This window comes from Halichoerus grypus, chromosome 6 (assembly GCF_964656455.1).
Source record: "Halichoerus grypus chromosome 6, mHalGry1.hap1.1, whole genome shotgun sequence".
NCBI lineage: Eukaryota > Metazoa > Chordata > Mammalia > Carnivora > Phocidae > Halichoerus > Halichoerus grypus.
In genome coordinates, this window is record NC_135717.1 from 111,939,912 (window position 1) to 111,963,165 (window position 23,254).

Sequence of the window (23,254 nt, forward strand, 5' to 3'; positions counted from 1 at the left end):
AAGACATGTGGTTGCCTGGGTTCCCCATCCCTCTCCCAGAATAAACAATGTCAGCAGAAGTGCCATCAAGAACAACTCAACGAACACTTGTCCAAGTGCCCAGTGGCTGGCAGCGGGCCAAATGGGAAAGGGAAGAGTCATGCTCCACTTTTCTTCCCATCCGCTCCCTCCCTAGCTCTTCTCAATTACAATGGCCCATAGCTGAGTTTCAACAACTGAGTTTATGTGGTGAAACACAAGTCATCATAACAAAAATATCCACTAATAAACTGTTTGCTTGATAAAATGAGTTTGCACATACATCTACCTCTTCAATGTCAATGCTAACTGGAACCTAGCTAGCAAAAGATGAAAATTTTCACAAAGTTGATAAAAACCATGTAAGAAAAATGTTCCAATGACACACAAAGGCACTAACTTATGATGGTCTGACACGGGTAGCTAAATTTTAAAAATGAAAAATAAAAATTGTACCATTATGACAAATATCTCAAAACATAATGGTTTTGCATTAAAAGGGTAAAGAGAGAGTCCTCACATGTTTTTATAAAAACAAATACACACACACACACACACACGATCAACACTTGATTTTACTCTACTTGTTCCTATAATTAACCCAGAGTTAAATGATTACCTCCACTTTGTCATATATATACTAGGACATATAATTTTCATAGTTTTCAGCTTCCTCCTTTAAGATAAAGTCCCCAATTTTCTTTTTCACTATGTACAACTAAATTTCAGTTCTTGTTTTACCTCCAGTAATAATTTATGTAAACATTTTCCTTCCTCCATTATACTGTGTGTCCCATCCTTAGACACAGAAGCACTGCAATAAAAAAAATTTAATTGAACTGAAGTAAAATCAACAGGAGACATATCACACTGTAAGGCTTAATGTCTAATACCTAAGTTATCAGTTAGCAGATATTGAATTATAGACAGATAATAATAAGAACGGGAAAGAGGCTAGATGTCTGCAAGACTGGGGTCTGGAACCAACATGAGGACAAGGAGCCAGTAGGAGATGAAATAAAGCCAAAGAAAGGTGGGGGCTCTTGACTTTAGGTGTCACCTGGGTGTGCCTCAGCCATGACATTCAAAGTCATCCACTTGTCAGAGCCTGTCAAGATTGCTCCTGCTTCTCCCAAAGCAAACCTAGTTGACATCCCACAGAGCCCTGGCACTTTCGGTAAGAGACTTCCGGTTATGCTTGCCCCTGCCCATAATTAGGACTACCACACTCACTGGGTGCCAAACACCATGCTGAGTGCTATCCATTCTACTTTTAAAATATTCATGCTAATTTTCCCCCTTCACCTCTGCGTTAACCTTTTGGGAGAGGAAAGGTATATTTTTTGAAAAATAAATACAATCAAAAAGCCCAACACTTGATTTTGCTGTTTGCTCTCAGAATGATCTCATAGCTAAATGATGGAGAGAATTTCTTAAAGACTCAGCATTTAGTATGAAGACTCTGACCTTACACATAAGAAACTATTTTAAGTCACAAATGACTAACAATTTTAACCGGCTAGATCAAGTTTCCAACAACCCTACAAACACACTCTCGTGCACAGTTGAGAGAGGGCTCAAGAGTAAGTTTAATTCAGTTACAAAATAAATGGATCTTAATGTTTAACATATATATTAGCTTCCTATGGTGGCTGTAACATATCACTTTAATGACTGAATCAACACAAATTTATTATCTCACATTTCCAGAGGTCAGAAGTCCAAAATGAATTTCACTAGGCTAAATTCAAGGTGTTTGCAGGGCTGTGTTTCTCCAGGAGGTTCTAGGGGAAAAATCCATTTTCTTCCTTTGTTAGAGCTTTTATGGGCTGCCCACATTCCTTGGCTCATGACCACCTTCCAACTTCAAAGTCAGCAATGACCAATGACCAATCAAGTCTTTCTCACAATGCACCACACTGACACTGATGCTTCTACTTCCCTCCCCCATATTTAAGGTAACCTTATGATTCCATGGGACCTACTCAGATAATCCAGGATAATCTCCATATTTTGAAGTCAGCTGATTAGCAACCTTAATTACTTCTGCAATCTTAATCTCCCCCTTACCAAGTGATATAATATATTTACAGGTTCTGAGGATTTAGTATGTGGATGGTTGAGAGATCATTATTCAGCTTACCACAGCCTGTCTTTCATACCCAAAGATTCACATCCAGCCCACATGGAAAATACATTCACTCTATCCAAAAGTCTCAACTCAGTAGAGTATCAACTCATGGTTTAAAATCTGGTCTCAGGAAGCCTGGGTGGCTCTGTCAGTGAAGCGTCTGCCTTCGGCTCAGGTCATTATCCCAGGGTCCTGGGATCGAGCCCCGCATCGGGCTTCCTGCTTGGCAGGGAGTCTGCTTGTCCTTCTCCCTCTGTCCCTCACCCCAGCTCATGCTCTCTCTCTCTTGCCTTCTGCTCTCTCCCTCTCAAATAAACAAAATATTTTAAAAAATAAAATAAGATCTGGTCTAAATCTTATCAATTCAAAAGTCCCAAATGTCATCATCTAAATGAGGTACAAATGAGTCCTTGGGTATAATCGATCCTGAGGCCCAATTCCTCTCCATCTGTGAACCTGTGAAACTCAAGAAACAAGATATCTCGTCCCCAAATTTGATGGTAAAATAGACATGGTATAACAATTATAGACATTCCCATTCAAAAGGAGAGAAAAAAGAAGTTAAAAAAATTAGACATCAGACCCATGCAACTTTGGAGATCCATCTAGGCAAACTGCATTTGATTTCAAAGTCTGGGAATAATGTTCTGTGGTCCTTGGCTCCACCCTTTAGGATCTCAGCTCTGCCTTCTGGGCTCTCAGTTCTCCCCTCTTAGTCAACCTTATTTTTTCATGAACGGTGGTACATGTTTGCAGCTAAGTAGATTAATCAGCCTGTTTTTTGCTTGTAGAATTGTTGGGATCCAACAACCTTCTTTCATTACATCCTCTCACTTCCCTTTTCAGGCCCAGCCCAATGTATTTTTGCTGGTATAATATTCTCAGGAACCATACAGATCTCCCATATGTGCCATGGCCATTTATTCCATTAAACAAGAGGCTACTCCACAGATATTTCCTGGATAAATCCATCTCTTTAACTGGCTCTGCTGAGATGTCTGAAGGAATCCATGAGTTACATGTTCAATTTCTTCAAAGTGCCCTCTATGTAACTGAATACTCTGACCTTACTTCTGAGGCCCTCCCAAAAGGTTTTCTAGCCACACCATTGGCTTTCTCCAGAGCAGGCATTTCTGACAATGAATCTCCTAACTTTAGCATCATTTGCAATCTGGGAGACTGAGAATTTCTCAACTATCAAGTTCTGGTTTCATTTTGCTTAATAGTTCTTCCCTCAATCTGCCTCTCTCCTCTCCTTTTTTACTGGAAGAAGCAGCAAGAAAAACCCAAGCTGCACCTTCAACACTATGTACACAAATCCCCTCGGCTAAATACCTAAGTTCATGTTTTATAAGCTTTACTTTCCACAGAACTGCAGGACACAATTTAGCTAAGTTTTCTGCCATTGCATAACAAGGATCCCTTGTCTCCAGTTTGCAATAACATATTCCTGATTTCTATCTAAGCCCCCACTGGCAGTGTCTTTAATGTCTGCATTTTTACCAACAGCCTGTTCGTGACAATTTAGGTATTCTCTAAGGAGATTTCGTTTTCTCTACCCTACTCTTCATTTTCTTCTGAGTCCTCACTAGTAGAACTGCCATCATCCATATCTCTAACAGTCTATTCAAGGCAATCTAGGCTTTTCCTATCATGCTTTTCAAAAGTTTTCCAGTCTCTGCCCATTTCCCAATTCCAAAGCCACTTCCATATTTTTAGGTATTTCTTACAGCAGCCTCCACCATGTATCAAAATCTGTATTCGTTTCCTATTGCCACTCTAACAAATCACCACAAACTTAGGGGCTTAAGTCAACACAGTTTATTATCTCACAGTTCTGGAGGTCAGAACTGGGTTAAAATCAAGTGTCAGCAGTGCTGGACACTCTTAGGGAAAATCCATTTTCTTGCCTTTTTTCACCTTTGCAAGACTGCCCCCATGCCTTGGCTCATGGCTGACTTTTATCTTCAAATCCAGCAAAGGCAGGTCTAGTCATTCTCTTGTTGCATCACTGACACTGACTCTTCTATCTCCCTCTTCCAGATCTAAAGGACCTTTGTGCTTACATGGGACCGGCCCATATAATCCAGAAGATATTTCTTACCTGAAGGTCAGTTGATTAGCAACCTCAATTTTATGGACAATCTTAGTTCCCCCTTGACAGGTAACATAACATAGGCTCAGGTTCTATCGGGGCACCAATGACCATTGTCCCTAAGAACACGGATGTTCACTGACCATCATATTGACAAATACTCATTGCAGCCTAACCTCACTTTCCTTAATGCAGTTACCTTTACCTACTAAAGTCAATGGCCCACCACCAAATGCCCAATTTCAGTCCTATTTTTAAACACTGACATGAGTAGACTTGTAGACATTTTTTCCCTTTAAAATCTTTTTTTTTTAAAGATTTTATTTATTTGAGAGAGAGAGAAAGAGACCATGAGTGGGGTTGGTGGGAGGGCAGAGGGAGAGATAGACTCTCAAGCAGATTCCCCACTGAGGGCAGAGTCCATTGCAGGACTCCATCTCAGGAACTATGAGATCATGACCTGAGCCGAAATCACCAGTCAGATGCTTAACCAACTGAGCCACCCAGGCACCCCTTCCTTTAAAATCTTTAAATCTTGGGGCGCCTGGGTGGCTCAATCGGTTAATCATCTGTCTTCGGCTCAGGTCATGATCCCGGAGTCCTGGAGTCCTGGAGTTCCAGATCGAGCCCCACGTTGGGCTCCCTGCTCAGCGGGGAGTCTGCTTCTCCCTCTCCCTCTGCCCCTCCCCCTGCTCCTTCTCTCTCTCTCACTCTCTCTCAAATAAATAAATAAGTAAATAAATAAATAAATAAAATCTTTTAAAAAAATAAAATCTTTAAATCTTAAAGTTCCTTAAAAATAGCTACCGAACTTATTTTCAAATTACCAACTCAGGAAAAAAAATACGCTTTGATTTTATCTACTTCTCTTGTGGGGATTAATGGCATTATAAAATCTGTGAACACCTTAGAAGAAATTTTATTAAACCAACAGATGAAACTATCAACTTTGGGAATCTGGCCAGACAAATTGTTAAAACCAAAGATCTAAAAATCATGTTAACGTTGCTAGAAAGTCCCAGAACTGTGCTTCTTATGTGTTCATTCTTGGTCTCTCATGTATAGAGAAGAAAGATTATTATGAACATTGTCTTTACAAATACCTCCTAGACTTTAACCAAGGTAGGTAGGATTCTATTTATAATTGCATAATCCTTAAAATTTCAGAACTCTTTAGGAGCCTTCGTAGGTCTTTTTCATTGTCAGCATTCAGTCCTCTATTTTTTTAAAATGTAAGTGTATTTTTGTGGTTATGAGTCAGACTGCTGCTAGAAATACTTAGAAGATTTTGATGTAGATTCCAAACTGTTGCCTGGATACTTTTTCCTTTTGAAAATGATTATAATTGGCACAGATAAAAAGCCACATTTATTAAAGGATGATCTAATTTAGCATCTTCTTACTTCAATTTCCAATGCAGCTACAAATCAAATTTCAACAACAACAAAACAATTTTAGTGATACTATAGTTACTATTATGATAAAAACCAGGTATGACTTTGAAATATATTTCCATTTGCTTTCATTATACATATATAATAAAATATAATTACTAATTAATCGGTTCATATTGCACAATAATTTACAAAAATTACTTATAGTTTCAAAAAGTAATGAATTGTAAGCATCTTAAATACCACTAAAGAGAATAATGAAGTAGTCAAAAGGAGAAGCAATATTAAATGAGCAAAAATCACTGGGAAATCATATGCTGAGATTTCTTTATTTTAAAGCTAAGAAACAAAAGAAGATGGTTATACCACTGCAGAAGAAATTTACTGGTTCAAAATCTCTTCTATCTATATAGAACATATCTGATAGCACAAAGTAACTTATCTGATAGGTTTATATGAAATCTGAGAGCATCTCACAGGTTTTGAAATTTGTTACTATCCTACTATGACATTTTACACACTATACAAAAATATCTGCAGCACTCTGAATTCACCATAAATCAAATCCATAAAATCTCCAGAGCCTGAAAGCTTTTGTCTCTCTAAAACCCATGGAATCCCAGAGAAGCAGTAGGAGTCAGAACTGACTTTTTAACAGGTAATGCAAAACTACCAGACAGAGCCAAAGATCCACCTGTTGTCAATTCATAACCTGAGTCTTAGAATAAGAGAAGTTATTACAGCATAATCAACAGATCAGTAATATATGCTTACTGAGAACACAGCAGGTAGCAAATATTTGCTGAATGACTGGCTATATGAAATAATAAGGTTCATAATTTGGCAGGAAATGAAATTTTACATCTTCAAATCTCAAAAACTATATTTGTTAGGCATTCACTCTAAGTGTAGGGCTTGGTACCAACAAGGACATAAAAACAATTCATCTATGTGCCCTGATATGTAGTTACAATGGACAATTCATTTGCAACACAATGCCTACCTTGAAGAACTGGCAATTTAAATAAAGATGAATACTTAATATTCCTTTAAAAAACTTAACCAGGAAAAGATATTAGTGCCTTAGACTATTTCCTAGAAATTGTCTAACTGTCTAGCATGAGACCATAAAATGCAAAGTCCTGAGGGTTTCTAGTTGGGACAGCTCAGATACTCTTCAGAGGAAACTAAGAAGAACCTAAGAAGAACACTAGTATAATTCAAAGGACCTTTGGAAATTTTAAGGGCACTTCAACACCATTTGTTTATTAGGAGCTTTAGCTTCTGTAAAGCTTTCCAGTTACTCAAATTAGCAGACCTGAGATAACTTTGCTTCCAGTTCACAGGAATTGAAAATCAGAGATTTTAAAAAAGAAGAAGAAAGAAAGAAAAAACAGAAGCTTAACCCTAATGACACTTCTATTCTACTTTGTGAATTTTGCTGACACTCTGGTCTTATTTCCTTTATTAATTTTAGTCATTGTTTTTAAGGGATTCAAAATCTAAGCTGCATCCCCAACCCTCCCCAAAAAAGACCTGTAGGTAAATAAAATATTATCACAAATATTTGTTACAATAAAAACATTTAGTGGGCTCACCATAATTAAAACAGAAAATTACATTTTAATTTTTTAGAAGAGTAAACTTGTTTTAAATAAATGCAACACATGTCAATTTCCTCCTTTTCTTATTGTAAGCTTTAGTGTTACTGTCCATGGTGACACATACTGGTTATTTCAGGCAACAACACCACTACAGAGACATTCAAGTTTTATTTTATGTCTGTATCTTGGTGGCAGATTTGCTTAAGTGGTTTTATTTTGCATATCCAACTCTTCAGTAATTATGAGTTGCACTTCTCTTGAACCCATGGTACCAAAATCACAAAAGAAAAATCTGGATGGCTGGGGAGATGTTTCAGTCAGTCCATTAGATATGTTAAACCAAACTTCATTTCTCTTTTGCTTTCATCTATACTTCACCATATGTGAAATGAATCTTTCTGTATGTATTTAGCCACCTTTTAGAATCTCATATTACATCTTTCCACAAACCAAACAATATTCAAAAGCTTTGGTAAATCAAGGTGACGGTTTGATGCATTGGAATTTGCTTCTGACTACACATTTAAATATAAATTAAAATATAGACATTTATGCATGGCCAACACCCACTGATTTAAAAAAAAAAGTTCTATAATATTAAGTATACAATTAATGGTGATACAAGATATACCTTTGAATTAAAATTTATTTGAAAGATTTCAAAATAATATTTAAGAGAATATTATTCTCTTTCTCTTGACATTGATGGAGTAGAATCATGATCTTTCAATGAGGAGTCGTTTCAAATATAGTACGTTTGTGATATACAGTAGATAAAACTATTGAGAGGTATTCATTTTTCCAGAAAGCTACTCCACATAAAGAAATTCCTCCCAACCAGGCACCATTGTACCTGAAACTTTCAGAGAGCCGTGTCTTAACTAAGATTAAGCTATCCTACATTCTACCTAAATCAATTTCACCCAAATGAGGCGTTTGTGCTATAATTCATTGTTCCCCAGACTCTAAAATCAACCATCTGCCATCGGAGTTTCTGTACAGTAATTAAGGAACTATCCATTAGAACTGGCAAGAGTACAAAGTAAGGAGGAGGGGGAGGGAGGGGAGAAAAACCAAACCACTTAAAAAGAGATGGAAGGTGTGTGTGTGTGTGTGTCACGTTAACCCCTCCACGTCTCAGCTCCAGATACTGCCATCCATGAGGCAATACAGAAGTTAGGAGGAGCTGTGAGGCCAACTCCTCCGGGGTTACCCGAACTGAAACCGCACTGGGGACTCGGCACGCACTCCATACCTTGAAAGAGAAAGGCTTTCGTCCCATTATGCAGCCCGGGGACCTGACGCACTCCAGTCGTGGACTCCCCAAGTTCTAACTCTGTTAAGACGTCAATCTGTAGGGAGGGGTCCACACCAAGCCCCCAAACTGGTGGGGAGGGTGGGGGAGAAAGAAAAAGCTCCATCAAAATACAAGCCTCTTCCTCCAGGGCAGCAAAAAACCGCGTTTTGGAGACAGTATTGGGAACTGACAAGAGAGGCGACTCCCTCCACCGCGCAGAGCCTTACCTGAGATCAGCAGCCAAGCTTTAAATAGCGGAGCACCCAGTCCCATTTCCCTGACCTACTTTAAACCCCTCTCAGTGCAAAGTTCCCCCTCGGCCCTTAGACCCTGGACTAGGGGTGTGACCGGCCCTGCCATCACCAAGGCAAGCTTCAGAAAAATCCAAATCCAAACCCGCCCGCGACTCCAAGCTTCCCACTCCAGACCTACTTCGGGTGGAGGAAAAGCAGGGCGTCCCCAGTCAGTCCGGCTGCCCCGAGGCGAGGGCCATCCGTCCCCCCCGCCCCAGCTCTGGGCCACTCACCTGCTCCGAGACCGAAGATCAAACAGACTGTTCTCAGTAAGACCCGAGACTCCATGGTGTGGATCTGCTCAGTCCATCGTCTCCCTCTTTAAAAATAAAAATAAAAATCGAAGAGGTTCTCGGAATCAAGCGGGAAAATAGCGTTTGTGCCTTCTGCCGCTGCCTCGCATTTACTGATTAGTGGGATTAATACGATTTGGTTTCCTAAGAAAAAAATGGGAAGACCCCCCAGGCACGTGAAGAACTTAGACCCTCCAATGCGCACATGATTCCCACACGCAGAGCTGAGGCGGCAGCGCGGGCAGAGCCCGGGGGCCCAGAGGGAGGGGTCGGGCACGCTCGGGGGCTGCTCCGCCGGGGAATTAGCTCCGGAGCTGAATAAAAGCAGCCGAAGGCACGCACACCCAGAGGAAGGGAGGCGGCCCCAAGAAAGCCGGGGGTGGGGCGGCCCCGCACCCGCCCGTCTTCCCCCGCCGCGCGAACCTGTTGTAAAGGCAGAGACAATGGAGAGAGCGCCGGAGACGCGCGGAGGAGAGACGGCTCCCCCGGAGCGGGAGGGGCAGGCCCGGGGAGGCGGGGAGAGGAGGGGCAGGGAGGGACCGCCGAGGGCGAGGCCCGGCGCTGCGCGTCCCTCTCCAGCCCGGGCTCCAAGCCCCGTCCGGCGAGCCCCGGAGCTGCTGCAGCCGCGCCCTCCTACCTCCCTCACTCGCGGACCCAGGCAACGCCAACCTTCTTTCGGGAAAGGTCTAAATTCAAGATGCTAAGTTGATGGGCGGTCTTTGCTCTCACCCCTCGATTTCGGGCGCGTGTCTTGAAAGACGGACGGAGAAAAAGGACCACCCAGTCGCAGAAGGCGAGGCTAGGAGACGCGCTCGGCCGCCCTTTAGGCAAAGGAGGGAAGCCGGTGTACAATCGTGCACTGGGCTCCGAAGCAGCCCCGGAGACTGGAAAAGGAACTCCCTCTCCGGGGCATGCGGAGAAGGGCTGCCAAAGCAAGCTAGACTCTCGAGGTGGGGCTGGACGAAGTAGAAAGAGACTGGCAGAGGCAGGTGGCGAGCCTGGGAAGCCCTGGAAGCCCTGGGGGAGAGGTTCCGTGCCCGGGGCGGGGCGCTGGAGAGCTTCCCTAGCGCGGAGCGCGCAGGGGAGAACTTATCCTGGAACTGCTGGACAGCTCCGGGACCTCGCGCGCCCCCTGCCAAACAACGCGAAGAACCGGGCTCGGGTTCTCCAGGGCAAGCACACACAGCAGGAGAATAGGGCACCAGAGCCAGCGTGCCTACTTACACCGAAAAGAAGAGATAGATGATAGGTAGGTAGATGGATGGATGGATGGATGGATGGATGGATGGATGGATGGATGGATAAGAGAAAAAGAGAGAAGAGAATTAAGCAGAAGGCAGAGCCTGGGCAAGACAGAAGAGCCACCCTGTTGTTGACCACACTCAAGCAGGCTCTACCCACCCTTCTCACCCTTCTCACGCTGGGGCCATAACAGTAAGGACATCTAAGATCTAATTCTCAACAGGCAAAAATATGCTTAAGGTCAGTTGTACATAATATTTTTCAACATAGCCCTAAAATTTTGAGGTAAATTTTGAATAATGACATTCAATGCCCATAGTGGAAAGTGAGAGTTTCAAAAGTGATTAAAATGTTAATTGCTCAAAGGTCAAATGAGTTTCTTAACTTTCCATCCAAACAAGTAGATTCTGAATTCTCTAACAGGATCCTACACAGCTAGTTACCAAAACGGAGTCTGAGTCTCCAGCAGAGACATATGTACTATATAATACTATAAAGGGATGAGGGGGACATTTTTAGCTTTATATTTGGAATTTTTAAGGGAAAAAAGTCACAATCTGGAAACTTTTTCAGTTTAATTTTTAAATATCTCTCTTTATCAAATTTTCGACTTAATGCCACTTGGAATTTTGTAAACTTTAAGAAAGAAATATTACAGTACTTAATGAAGTATTGTTGTATGAAATTTCCTAAATTTGCAAAACAAAATAAAATTAATCTAATTGAATTGAATTAATTCAAAGGAAGTAACTCGTCAGAAAATTAAAGATCTTTCTATAGCCGTACATCCAAAATATTGGACTGTAATAAGTATCTACAAAAGTTACATAAAATAAATTTTAAATAATCCCATTATTTAAAATTCTACTGGAAGATAAAATAAGAAGGAAAAGTAAATATACATATACACACATATTTACATGTAGAAGTTCTCCTAACCTACAGGTACTCAATCAAATCACAGAATCAGGAGTACTCTCCAATCTCTCTGATGTTCATGTATTACATGCTGAAAGCTGGCGGTTGATAAGCTTTTCTCTAGCCACCCCACACACACACAGACACACACTTAAGCTCCCTCCAGAAGACTAGTATTTTATACCCCAAATTATTGCAGTTTAACCTGCTCCTGTAATTATGTGACCTAATTAAAGTTATGGAAACCATTAAAATATGACTACAGAGAGAGAGAGCTATTTCTATAAAACTAAAGTATAAAGCTTTGGAAAACTGTAAGAAAGGTGAATCATTATATTAGCTAGGGCATGGTTATCAACCTGGGCAGAGGTTCTCAGCTTTAGAGCTATGGACATTTTGAGGTTGGATACTTCTTTGTTAGGACTTTCCTGTGCTTTGTAGGATGATAAATACATCTTGGTTTCCACCCACTAAAAGCCAGTATTTTTAATATTCCATTTTATCTATATGCCTTGTAATTATATCTTTTGTGTAGTTTCTTAAATTGATGCTCTAAGGAATACAATATACATACTTAACTTTTCACCATCTACTCTAAAGTTTATATGCTACCACTTCAATTGGAATGTAGAAACTTTACCAACATACTGGTCCCTTTATCCTCATCCCTTTATGTTGTGGTTGTCTTATATATTAAATCTGCATACACTGAAACTTCCTTCAGAAAATGTTAAAATGTTTGCTTACAGTCATTGTGGCAGAAATAATAATGCCCTTCCCCACCCTCCAAAAATACATGTCCTAATCACTAGAACTTGTGAATGTTACCTTACATGGCAAAGGGACTTAAAGTTGAGGAAGGAATTAAGATTTCTATTCAGGTAACCTTAAAATAGGGAGATTATCCTGAATTGTTTGGGTGTGGCCAATATAATCTCAAAGGTCCTTATATGTGCAAGAGGACAGCAGAACAGAAGTTTAGAGTAGCATAAAATGAGAAGAATTTGTTTTGCTGTTGCTGCCTACGATGACGGAAATATATAGAAGGGCTATGAGCCAAGGCATGTGGGTGGGCAGCCTTGAGAAGCTAGAAAGTACAAGAAAAAGGATTCTCCCCTACATCCTTCAGAAAGGAACAGAACCCTGCCAATACCCTGACTTTAGCCCAGTGAGATCCATTTTAGACTTGTGAGCTACAGAACTATAAAATAATAAATCTGTGCTCTTTTAATCCACTAACTTTGTGATCAGCATTCACAGAAAACTAATGCAAATACTAACCACATAATGAAAAGTTCAGTCAAAATGGAAGATTCTACTGACCCTTAGAGGATTCCCTTCTACCATATACACATCACAAAGCCAAATGAAACGTTTAATATTTTTTTATTCATAAGAAGAAAGAAAATTCTCAGATGCTATGAGAAAAAAGGTAGCTGAAGATTGGCAGAGAAAGGAGTAGCCAATGCAATGATTGGGAGAGGGTGGGACACAGGGTTTCAGACTTAATAGGGGCCCTAAGACAATGGGGTAGGATTTTAATATCCACACAAGAACTGGAAACAATGAATTATGGGCAAAGCCAGAAGAGATGAAGATGCTACTGGTCCCTCTGATAAAAATAGGAAGCTTTGAAGGATTATGCTGTATATAAAAAGAAACTTTAAAAATTTTGTACATTGGTCTAAGAAGTGACAAAAGTGCCTTCCAGATGCACATGACCACAGATGGAAAATAAAGTCATCTATAATAAATGTCAATTCTCAAGCCTTGCCACTTGCAGATACAGAGTCCAAAATTACACTCCCCACTGGTGTATGAATTCTATAGTCAGAAATCAGAATAAACCCCCCAGAGTCTCCTGAAGAAGAAAATGTAAAACTTATATTAAGGGGCCCTCCACAGCCTCTAGCATCTAAGAGGAAAATTTCTGATAAGGAAAAGATCACAATATAATAATAACATTGAAATAATATTCAAACATTGAAATAAAGTACCATGAAAGACAGCCAGGAGGCACACACACAGAAAAAGAGCATTAGTATCTCATGAACTCAGAATATTACAAAAATGTGATAGAAAGTACAAAATAAGTATGTTGAATGATTAATAATTTTTTGTAAAGGAATACAAAAAAATAATGAAAGAACAGAATTGTATGAGAAAAAAATTAGGCAGATTTCAAAGAAAATCAAATCGAACTTCTGGAAATAAAAGTATGTTTAAAAAAAACAATACTTAAAAACCACTGGCTATAAAAAGCAACAGATAAACTGGAAGTGAAAATTAGTGAATAAAAAATCTTAAGACAAAAAAAATCTTAAGACAAAAAAATAAGATCTGAGAATGTTACTGAGAATGTGGCAAGAATGATAAGACGATGGAACACACGAAAAAAAACATGAATATTAGAATTAGAAGATCCAACACACAACTACTTAGAGATATGAAATCAGAGACTAGACAGAATGGAAGCAGACAATGTTATAGGAAATATTTTAAGCAACAAGTAAAAAGCTTTCAAAAGTTAAAGGATATGAGATTCTAATTCTGGGTAAAATAGAACAAGTACACTCCACCCTCTCTCTCCCTCTGAAAGCTATTGAATCTAGACAGAATGCATGGAGTATTTGAAGATTCTGATAATTAAATAGCAGCAGGCAAATTGAGAAAGAAGACCAGAGTTTGAAATACGATCATACTGGCAGCAAGTACTTCTAAGAATAAATCACTGGAGTCAGATTGCCTCTGAGTGGTACACACATAGGATAAATCTGAACATAACACAAAGTCTTTGAAACCACACCAAAAAAAAGGCTAGTCAAAATTTGAATTTGCAGTCTAAATCCAGTTGAGTCACTTGTCTGCTTAAAAAAAAAAAAAGACATTCTCCATAGTACTTAACAAAATTCGGAGTCTTGTAATATTAAAATGTTCAGGATATAATCTGAAATTATTTGGCATATGAAAAACCAGGAAAACTTCAACTTACATGAGAAAAATACAATCAACAAACACTGATGCCAAGATGACAGACATTGGAATTATTTTTAGACGATATTAATGAAACTATTATAAAATGCTCCAAAAAAATAAGGGCAAATACTCTTGAAACAAATGAGAAGTGGCAGCAAATAAATAAGAGATTTTAGAACTGAAAAGTATAATAACTGAGTATTTTAAGCTCATTAAAATGGGCTCAGTACTAGAGATGACAGAGGAAAGAGTGAATTTGATAGATCAATTGAAATTACCCAATCTGAACAACAGAGGGAAAAATTTTTTTAATTAATATAGTGACAGAAATCTGTGAAACAAAACCAAAAGAACCTATGTCTTCAGAATCCCAAAAGAAAAGAGTTCAGCCCAAAAAAAAAGTATTTCAAGAAATAAAGGTTTAACAGCATTTTCAACCATAGCCAAACTATGGAGGGAACTCAAATGTCCATCAACTGATGAATAGATAAAGAAGATGTGGCATTATATGTATATATATAATGGAATGGAATATGACTCAGCCCCCAAAAATAATTAAATCTTGCCATTTGCAATGATGTGGATGGAGCTAGAATGTATTATGCTAAGTGAAGTAAGTCAATCAGAGAAAGACAAATACCTTACGATTTCACTCATATGTGGAATTTAAGAGGAAAACAGATGAACATATGGGAAGGGTGAAAATTAAAAAAGGAGAGAGGGAAACAAGCCATAAGGGACTCTTAATGACAGGGAACAAACTGAGGGTTGATGGAGGGAGGTGGGTGGGGATGGGTTAGATGGGTAATAGATATTAAAGAGGGCACTTAAACACTGGGTATTGTATGTAAGTCATGAATCACTGAATTCTACTCCTGAAACCAATATTGCACTGTATGTTAACTAAAACTTTAAATAAAAATTAAAAAAAAAAAGAATGCCTTAACACTTCTTGAATTTGTCAAAAGACATAAACTTATGGTTTCAAGGAGTTCAGTAAATCCCAAAGAGGATAAATTCAAAGGAATCCATGACCAGCCATATCATAATCAAACTGCTGAAAACAATAAAAAAGAAAGTTATCACAAAGAAAAAAATATTGAAAGCAACCAGAGAAAAATGACACTTTATTTATAGGGAAGCAACAATTTGAATGAATCCAGACTTATCAGAAACCACAAAGGCCAGATGGAGGGGAACAACATTTTTAAAAGTGCTCAAAGAATACTGTCATTCTGGAATTCTGTATCTGGTGAAAATATCCTTCAGAAATAAAGATGAAGGAAAAATATTCTTATGAAGAAAATCTAAAGGAACTGGTTATCAGCAGACCTACTTTGAAAGAACTGCTACAGGAGTTCTTCAAACAAAAGAAGAAAGACAACTAGCATATCAGGAATGAAGAAATAGCAACAGAGATGGTAAATATCTGGATAAACATAATAGACTATTCTTCTCTTGAGTCCTGTAAAATATGTTTGATGCTTGTATTAGTTTTCTATTGTTGGCATAACAAATTACCACAAACTTAGCAGCTTAAAATAACACAAATGTATGATCTTACAGTTCTGTAGGTCATAAATCAGACATGATCTCATCAGGCTAAGCTCAAAGTGTCAATAAGGTTATATTCCTTTCTGAAGGCTCTGGGAAAACCCTTTTTCAACTTCTAGAGAGTGTCTGCATTCCCTGGCTCATTGCCCCCTTCTATCTTCAAAGCCAACAACAGCACTCTAAGTCCTTCTGACAGTGCATTCTCTGTTTCTCTGACTACAGTTTGGAAAGGTCCTCAGCTTTTAAGCACTTACATGATGACACTGAGGTCATCTGGATAATCTAGGATAATCTAGGACCTCCACAAAGGCCCTTAACCTTAATTACTTGTACAAAGTTCTTTTGTCATGTAAGGGAACATATTCACAGATTCTGGGGATTAGGGTGTGAACATCTTGAAGAGCCATTCTTCTGGCTATCATAGTGACTGAAAGAAATATTTTAAATTGTTTAAATGGGTTTAAAAGTATGTATATTAATACATAAAACAACCACAACATAAAGAGATGAAGATAAACAAACCAATATGGTAATAAATTTTCTATATTCTAATTGAAGTGGTAACATATGAACTCTAAGTAGACAGTGAACAGTTAAGTATGTGTATTTTATTCTCTAGAGCACCAATTTTAAAAGCTATACAAAGATACAGTTAAAGATACAATAGATAGAATACTAAAAAATATTCAAATAACTTGAAAGAGGAAGGAAAGGGTTAAGAGAGAAATAGAAGGAATAGAGACAAAAGAAATAATAAAATGGTAAACCAAAATCCAAACATATCAATGGCATTAAATGAAAGTGGTCTAAACACAATAATGAAAAGACCAATATTGTCAGAATGGACTCAAAAAATATAACCTAACTGTATGCTGTTAAAAAACTCACTTCAAATATAATGTGGTAAATTTAAGGTAAAATAATTAGGAAAAAATATACTATGCAAACATGAATCAAAAGAAAGTTAGAATGGTTATATTAATATCAAAAAAGGTAAACTTTAGAGCAAAGAAAATTACCAGGGAAAAAGAGGTACATTACATAATATTAAAAGGATCAATTCACAAAGAAGACATAACAATCCTGTGTGTCTGCACATAATTGCAAAGCTTCAAAATACATGAAGCATTTGCCTTAGAGAAATGGTGACAGAACTGAAGGAAGCAACTGACAAATCCACAGCTATATTTAGAAACTTCTTACATTGCTCTCTCATAATCAGTGGAAATCTCTAGTCCCAGATAATTTCAATGCCAAATTCCACCAAACATTTAAAGAAAAAATAACATCAAGTATACACAAATCTTCCAGAAAACAGAAGAGGAGGGAACAACTCCCACTTCTTTTTGTAAGACTATCATTACTTATATCAAAACCAGACAAAGACAATGAAAAACAAACAAAAAAGAAAACTAGAACATAGACACAACATGTGTCTTTTAAACATACATGCAAAATCCTCAAAAAAATATTAGTAAATCAAATCCAACAATATATAAAAAGAATAACAAACAATGACAAAGTTGGGTCCATCCCAGGAATGTACAGTTGATTCAACATTTTAAAAATCAATCAATGTGGGCGCCTGGGTGGCTCAGTCGTTAAGCGGCTGCCTTTGGCTCAGGTCATGATCCCAGCGTTCTGGAATCGAGCCCCACATTGGGCTCCTTGCTCGGCGGGAAGCCTGCTTCTCCCTCTCCCACTCCCCCTGCTTGTGTTCCCTCTCTCGCTGTGTCTCTCTCTGTCAAATAAATAAAATCTTTAAAAAAAATCAATCAATGTAATCTACCACTTTACAATCTAAAAAAGATAAATCACATGATTATATTAATTGATACAAGAAAGGCATTAGATAAAATTCAACTATTGATGATAAAATAAATAACTCACTGTGAAGTAAAAATAGAAGGTAACTTGCTCAATTTAATAACGGACACTTAAAAAGACTCTGCATTAACAAGGAAACACTACAGGAGTTTCCAATCAATGAAATGAGCCAAGAAAAAGAAGTAAACACCACTCAGGTTGGAAATGAAGAGATAATTTTTTTCCTAGACAATTTGGTCATCTACATTTAAAAATTCCCAAAGCATCTTTGAAAAACCCATAAAACTAGTAGGTGAGTTTAGCAATGTTATAGAATACAAGGTCAACATATAGTAATTAATTATATGCAATACAGTTGCAAGCAATCATTGAAAATATAAATAAAAAACAATACCATTTATAATAGCATTAAAAAACAAAATGCATATAGAGAAATCTAACTATAGACAAGATTTAACACTGAGAATTATAGAACATTGCTGAGTGAAAATAAAGACTTAAATGGATGAAAAGATTTATCATGCTCATTGATAAGAAGATTTAATGTTACAGTATCAATTATACTCATATTGATCTAAAGATTTAAGACAATCCCAGTCAAAATCCCAGTAGTCCACTTCGTAGCAATTGATAAGCTGATTCTAAAATTTATATGGAAAGGCAAAGAAAATAGAAAAGCCAAAAATAATTGAAAAAGAGAAAAACTAGAGGATTCACGCCACCTGGCTTTAAGACTATACTAAAAGCTATAGATCAAGACTATGATATTAGGATGAGGAAAGATATATAAATTAATGGAATAAACTAAAGAGTATAGGGATAGACTCATATATATACTTGATTTTTTATGAAGGCACAGATATTTCAATGAATAATTGATAATTTTTTTAGATTCTAATTCCAGTATAACTAACATACAATGTTATAATTAATTTCTTTTTTAATTTAAATTCAAATTAGTTAACTATATAGTGTAGTATTGGTTTCAGGAGTAGAATTTAGTGATTCATCACTTACATATAATACTCAGTGCTCATCCCAACAAGTGCTCTCCTTAATGCCCATCACCCATTTAGAGCATCTTTTCCACCTTCCTCCCCTCTAGCAACCCTCAGTTTGTTCTCTGTAGTTAAGAGTCTTTTATGGTTTGCCTCCCTCTCTGTTTTTTATCTTATTTTATTTCTCCTTCCCTTCCCCTATGTTCATCTGTTTTGTTTCTGAAATTCCACATATGAGTGAAATCACATATGCCTTTCTTTGACTTATTTCACTTAGCATAATACACTCTAGTTCCATCCACTTTGTTCCAAATGTCTAGATTTCATTCTTTTTGATGGCTGAGTAATAGTTCCTTCTATAGACACATCTTCTTTATCCATTCATCAGTCAATGGACATTTGGACTCTTTCCATAATTTGGCTATTGTTGATAGTGATGCTATAAATATTGGGGTGCCTGTGCCCCCTTCAAATCAGCACTTTTGTATCCACTGGATAAATACCTAATAGTGCAATACCTGGGTCAAAGGGTAGCTCTATTTTTAACTTTTTCAGGAACCTCTATACTTTTTCCAGAGTGGCTGCATCAGTTTGCATTCCCACTAATAGTGCAAAAGGGTTCCCCTTTCTCTACAACCTCACCAACATCTGTTGTTTTCTGAGTTGTTCATTTTAGCCATTGTGATAGGTGTGAGGCAGTATTTCATTGTGATTTTGATATATACTTCCCTGATGATGAGTGATGTTGAGCATTTTTTCATGTGTCTGTTAGCCATTTGTATGTCTTCTTTGGAGAAAAGTCTGTTCATGTCTTCTGCCCATTTCTTAACTGGATTATTTACTTTGGGTGTTGATTTTGATGAGTTCTTTATAGATTCTGGACACTAGCCCTTTATCATATATGTCATTTGCAAATATCTTCTCCCATTCATGTAGGCTGCCTTTCAGTTTTATTGATTGTTTCCTTTGCTGTGCAGAAGCTTTTTATCTTGATGAAGTCCCAATAGTTCATTTTTGCTTTTGTTTCCCTTGCCCCCAGAGACGCATCTAATAAGAAGTTGCTGTAGCCTAGCTCAGAGAGGTTGCTGCTTATTTTCTCCTCTAGGATTTTGATGGGTTCCTGTCTCACATTTAGGTCTTTCATCCATTTTGAATTTATTTTTGTGTATAGTTTAAGAAAGTGGTCCAGTTTCATTCTGTAAGTCACTGTCCAGTTTTCCCAACACCATTTGTTGAAGAGACTATCTTTTTTTCCACTGGATATTCTTTCCTGCTTTGTCGAAGATTAGTTGACCATATAGTTGTGGGTCCATTTCTGGGTTCTCTATTCTGTTCCATTGATCTATGTGTCTGTTTTTGTGCCAGTTCCTACTGTCTTGATGATTACAGCTTTGTAATAGAGCTTGAAGTCTGGAATTATGATGCCTCCCACTTTGCTTGTCTTTTTCAAAATTGCTTTGGCTATTTGGGGTCTTTTGTGGTTCCATATGAATTTTAGGATTGGTTGTGCTAGTTATGTGAAAAATGCTGGTGTTATTTTGAACGGGCTTGCATTGAATGTGTAGATTGCTCTGGGTAGCATAGACATTTTAACAATATTTGTTCTCCCAATCCATGAGCATGGAATGTTTTTCCATTTCTTTGTGTCTTCCTCAATTTGTTTCATAACTGTTGTATAGTTTTCAGAAGTACAGGTTTTTTCCTCTCTTGGTTAGGTTTATTCCTGGGTATCTAATAGTTTTGTGCAATTGTAAATGGGATCGATTCCTTGATTTCTCTTTCTGCTGCTTCATTATTCATATAGAAATGCAACAGATTTCAGTTTGTTGATTTTATATCCTGCAACTTTGCTGTAATCATTTATCAGTTCTAACAATTTTTTGGTAGAGTCTCTCAAGGTTTTCTACATAGACTATAATGTCTGTGAAGAGTGAAAGCTTGACTTCTTCCTTGTCAATTTGGATGCTTTTTACTTTTTTTTTTTTTGTCTGATTGCTAAGGCTAGGACTTACAGTATTATGTTGTTGAGCAACAGTGGTGGGAGTGGACATCCCTGCCGTGTTCCTGACCTTAGGGGAAAAGCTCTCACTTTTTCCCCATTGAGGATATTAGCTGTAGGTCTTTCACATATGGCCTTTATGATGTTGAGGTATATTCCTTCTATCCTTATTTTCTTGAGGGTTTTTATCAAGAAAGCATGCTATATTTTGTCAAATGCTTTTTCTACAACTATTGAGAGGATCATATGATTCTTATCCTTTCTTTTATCAATATGGTATATCACATTGATTGATTACATATGTTGAACCAAACTTGCAGTCCAGGAACAAATCCCACTTGGCCGTGGTGAATAATCCTTTTAATGTATTGTTGGATCCAATTAGCTAATATCTTGTTGAGGAATTTTGCATCCATGTTCATTAGGGATATTGGTCTGTAATTCTCCTTTTTAGTGGAGTCTTTATCTGGTTTTGGGATCAAGGTAATGCTGGCCTCATGGAATGGGTTTGGAAGTTTTCCTTCCCTTTCTATTTTTTGGAACAGTTTCAGAAGAATAGGTATTAATTCTTCTTTAAATGTTTGATAGAATTCCCATGGGAAGCCATCGGGCCCTGGAGTCTTGTTTGTTGGGAGATTTTTGATTACCGATTCAATTTCTTTGCTGGTTATGGGTCTGTTCAGATTTTCTATTTCTTCTTATTTTAGTTTTGGTAGTTTATATGTTTCTAGGAATTTATCCATTTCTTCCAGATTGCCTAATTTGTTGGCATACAATTGCTCATAATATTCTCTTATAATTGTTTGTATTTCTGTGGCTGTGATCTCTCCTCTTTCATTCATGGTTTTATTTATTTGGGTCCTTTCTCTTTTCTTTTTGATAAGTCTGGCCAAGGGTTTATCAATCTTATTAATTCTTTCAAAGAACCAGTTCCTAGTTTTGTTGATCTGTTCTACTGTTGTTTTTTTTATTTCTATATCATTGATTTCTGCTCTAATCTTTATTATTTCCCTCCTTCTGCTGGCTTTAGGCTTTATTTGCTGTTCTTTTTCCAGTTCCTTTAGGTGTAAGATTAGGTTGTGTATTTGAGACTTTTCTTGCTTCTTGAGGAAGGCCTATATTGCTATATACTTACCTCTTATGACCACCTTTGCTGCATCCCAAAGGTTTTGGACCATCGTGTTTCATTTTCATTTGCTTCCATGTATTTTTTGTATCTTCTTTAATTTCCTGGTTAAACCATCCATTATTTTTTAAAGATTTTATTTATTTATTTGTCAGAGAGAGAGAGCACAAGCAGGGGGAGTGGCAGGCAGAGGGAGAAGCCAGGCTTCCTGCCAAGCAAGGAGCCCATGCAGGACTTGAACCCAGGACTCTGGGATCATGACTTGAGTCAAAGGCAGATGCTTAATGGACTGAGCCACCCAGGCATCTCAACCCATTCATTCCTTAGTAGGATGTTCTTTAACCTCTGTGTATTTGTGGTCTTTCCAAATTTTTTCTTGTGGTTGACTTCAAGTCTCATAGTGTTGTGGTCTGAAAATATGCATGGTATGATCTCAATCTTTTTGCACTTGTTGAGGCCTGATTTGTGACCCAGTATGTGACCTATTCTGGAGAATGTTCCATGTGCACCCAAAAAGAATGTGTATTCTGCTGCTTTAGGATGAAATGCTCTGAATATATCTGTTAAGTCCATCTGGTCCAGTGTGTCATCAAAACCCTTGTTTCCTTGTTGATCTGCTTAGATCATCTGTCCATTGCTGTGAATGGGGTGTTAAAGTCCCCTACTATTATTGTATTATTATCAATGAGTTTTTTTAAGTTTGTTATTAATTGATTTATATATTTGGCTGCTCTAAAGCTGGGGGCATAAATATTTACAATTGTTAGATCTTCTTGTTGGTTAGACCCCTTTATTTTAATATAGTGCCCTTCTTCACCTCTTTTTACAGTCTTTGGTTTAAACTCTGGTTTGTCTAAGTATGGCTACTCCAGCTTTCTTTTGATGTCCATTAGCATGATAGATGGTTCTCCACCCACTTACTTTCAATCTGGAGGTGTCTTTGGGTCTAAAATGAGTCTCTTGTAAGCAGTATATGAATGGGTCCTATTTTTTTATCCATTATGATATCCTAAGTCTTTTGAGTGGAGCACTGAGTCCATTTATATTCAGAGTAATTATTGATAGATATGAATTTAGTGCCATTGTATTACCTGTAAAGTTGCTGTTCCTGTAGATTGTCTTTGTTCCTTTCTAGTTTTTGTTGCTTTTGGTCTCTTCCGCTCAAAGGGTCCCCTTTAATATATCTTGCAGAGCTGGTTTAGTGTTCACAAACTCCTTTAGTTTTTGCTTGTCTTGGAAACTCTACCTCTTCTTCTATTCTGAATGATAGCTTTTCTGGATAAAGTATTCTTGCATGCATATATTTCCCATTTAGCACATTGAATATATCATGCTACTCCTTACTGGCCTACCAAGTTTCTATGGACAGGTCTGCTGATAAGCTTCTGTGTCTACCCTTGTAGGTCAAGGACCTTTGTCCCTAGCTGCTTTCAGAATTCTTTCTTTATCTTTGTATTTTGCAAGTTTCACTATGATATGTCTGGGTGTT

At 37.7% G+C, this 23,254-nt stretch overlaps 1 protein-coding gene across 4 annotated transcripts in view; it reads right to left on the reverse strand.

Moving 5' to 3' along the window:
* NELL2 (neural EGFL like 2) overlaps positions 1-10,142 on the reverse strand; it is a 324,406-nt gene extending 314,264 nt beyond the window's left edge. The window contains exons 1-3 of one of the 4 annotated variants that reach the window (XM_036067593.2): positions 9,855-10,142; positions 9,066-9,151; positions 8,498-8,626 (exon numbers count right to left, since the gene is read on the reverse strand). In XM_036067593.2, coding sequence (XP_035923486.1) covers positions 8,498-8,626; positions 9,066-9,120 — 184 coding nt within the window. In that variant the 5' untranslated portion in view covers positions 9,121-9,151; positions 9,855-10,142. The other 3 variants (XM_036067591.2, XM_036067594.2, XM_036067590.2) reach the window with 3 other exon arrangements.
* Between the last annotated feature and the right edge of the window lie 13,112 nt (positions 10,143-23,254).